Source organism: Engraulis encrasicolus, chromosome 23 (genome assembly GCF_034702125.1).
Source record: "Engraulis encrasicolus isolate BLACKSEA-1 chromosome 23, IST_EnEncr_1.0, whole genome shotgun sequence".
NCBI classification, from domain to species: domain Eukaryota; kingdom Metazoa; phylum Chordata; class Actinopteri; order Clupeiformes; family Engraulidae; genus Engraulis; species Engraulis encrasicolus.
In genome coordinates this window covers 43,173,595-43,176,094 of record NC_085879.1, presented here as the reverse complement: position 1 = coordinate 43,176,094, position 2,500 = coordinate 43,173,595, and the positions used below count along the sequence as shown (strand labels likewise).

The 2,500-nt window shown below is 49.1% G+C and overlaps 1 protein-coding gene across 1 annotated transcript in view; it reads left to right on the top strand.

Moving 5' to 3' along the window:
• LOC134440023 (solute carrier family 2, facilitated glucose transporter member 9-like) overlaps positions 1-2,500 on the top strand; it is a 15,293-nt gene that overhangs the window by 6,461 nt on the left and 6,332 nt on the right. Inside the window, exon 4 of the mRNA XM_063189950.1 lies at positions 539-729. Coding sequence (XP_063046020.1) covers positions 539-729 — 191 coding nt within the window. The remainder of the gene's footprint in view (positions 1-538; positions 730-2,500) is intronic.

Here is a 2,500-nt window from a genome sequence, read left to right as displayed (position 1 = left end):
TTCCATGTGCGTTACGCCTATTTGTGTGGGAAAACAACCCATGCAAGTTAATTGGTGATGTTGGGGTTTAATACACGAAAGATACGGACCTGCAGTCTAGCGTTGTTCACGCGCAACATGCCGAAAACGTGTTGTGTTGCCGGCTGTTCAAATAATATAGCAAACAGCCGTGGCTGAAGCATGNAATGTGTTAATTTAGGCTAGCCGATGTAGCATGTAAGTCAATGAGACATTCGGTTTGTTTTCAACCATAAAGGGGCGTAACGCACATTTAAGATGGCCGGCTGGCCGTTCATGAGTATGGTGTGGACCACAGCTGGGAGATGGCCAACATGTGTGCTTTCTCTCTCTCTCTCTCTCTCTCTCTCTCTCTCTCTCTCCCTCTCTCTCTCTCTCTCTCTCTCCCCAGCCATGGTGCGTCTGTGGGGCGGTGGTGTGGACCACAGTGCTGAGATGGCAGACATGTGTGCTCTCTCTCTCTCTCTCTCTCTCTTTTCTTTTCTTCTTCTCCCCCCTCTCTCTCTCTCTCTCTCTCCAGCCATGGATCGTCTGTGGGGCGGTGGTGTGGACCACAGTGTTGAGATGGCAGACATGTGTGAGGAGGCGGCGGTGTTGAAGGGGGTGAAGAGGAGGGGGGTTCTGGACCTCCTGAGGGAGCCCTCGCTACGCTGGCAACTCCTCACCGTCATCTGCCTCTTCACCCAAATACAGATGAATGGAGTCAATGCAGTGAGTGAGTGAGTGTGTGTGTGCGTGTGTGTGTGCGTGTGTGTGTGTGCGCGTACGTGGATGTGTGTGTTATTCACAAGTCTGATGCCCTAACCGCTTACCCATGACTGCCTAACGTGTGTGTGTGTGTGTGTGTGTGTGTGTGTGTGTGTGTGTGTGTGTGTGTGTGTGTGTGTGTGTGTGTGTGTGTGTGTGTGTGTGCGCGCGTGCGTGCTTGGATCTAAGACCAGATCCAGTGTAACAGTTGAAATTCAGAAATGCAAGGTGTATTGGCTTGAGACGGGGGGAGAGAAGGCCAGTAGGCCCAAAGGCCTATCCACAGCCTGATTATCATCGACTTTCAAATCTCTTCGAGACTTGGTCTGACCAAGAGCAGAACAATTATGATTTCCCAAACAGCATTTCCCAAATGGCCTCCCTTGGTTTGCTAACGATTGTTTGCTTCCCAACAAAGTGTGAGGAGTTCCCGTATTTGCGGGAACTCAGAAAGTACTTGCATTGACTCCTGACCTGACTAGTAGCAACGCTGGAGCTGTTGCGTCACTAGGAGGGCACGGCCTGGCTATATCCACAGCCCCCCTCAAGCCCTTTCTCCAAGGTGTTAGCAGCAGGACAGGTAAAAAGCAAGAAAAAAACAAGAACAATGCTAGTGGCCAGAGAACATGGAAGGTATGCGAATGGTCACAGGCTGGTGGCCAGGAGTGGCACTGCAGCTATGTTCTCGCTAGAGATGCACAGGATCCAAGATCCAGTTCCGGATCCGGCAGGATAATAGGGTTTTTCACAGGATCCGGATCCGGCAGGATCTTAAGCAGTGGATCCGGTATCCGGCAGTTACCTAAAAATCAGGATCTGGTGCATCTCTAGCCTAGGTTTTTCAGTCAGTCTTTCACAACCCCAATTGCTGCATGGAGTGAAAGAACTTTGGAAGCGGCCAGTGCAGGCAGTGTGGCAGTAAGCCAATGAGTCTAAAAAATAGTTTGAGCCAACGTAATAAAAAGGGCCCACGTGTGCAAGTAGGCTATGTGTTTCAACCCTTTCGTAGGATCCGGTATCCGGTTCTGGATCAGGCAGGATCTTAACCAGTGGATCAGGTATCCGGCAGGATCCTAAAAATCAGGATCCGGTGCATCTCTAGTTCTCGCAGCCAGAGAATATGGAAGGTATGAGAATGGTCAGAGGCTGGTGGCCAGGAGTGGCACTGCAGCCATGTTCTCGCAGCCAAGTCAATAATGAATGGGTCCCAATGGGACTGTATGCTTCCAATAATTGTATCTGCCCATGTATTTTTTCCCCTGGATATAACGAAGTGGCGTTCGATAGATAGGAGTGAGTGAAAGCATTTGGCGACACGTTTGCATCTTGTCTAGTGTTAGATTCGCGAAAATGACCCTTGTTTAAACTATAGCTCACATGACAATCGAGTTCACGGCACTTCGCCATTTGTTTTGTAGTTTTAAGGCTGACTACAGATGTCGATGTGTTTATGTTAGGATTATTGCGGACACCTGTTATTTATTGTATTTAAGGTGGTGGAAAAGCGGTAAGTGTAAATGGGGTAAAGGTAATGACAGTGCTCATCCTTAAGAATTTGGGCACCTTCAATTAACATGTTGGATGGTGGTGGGTGGTTTTGAGGTGTGTGACCGTTACATGTCTCTGCGAGGATCAGTCAGAGTACATCTGTCGTCAGCTCTGGTAGTAAATAGTGGCAGAGATTACTGAGCCAGCAGGTATTAGCCGAATGCTAGCGTGTTGCAGGACAAAACTA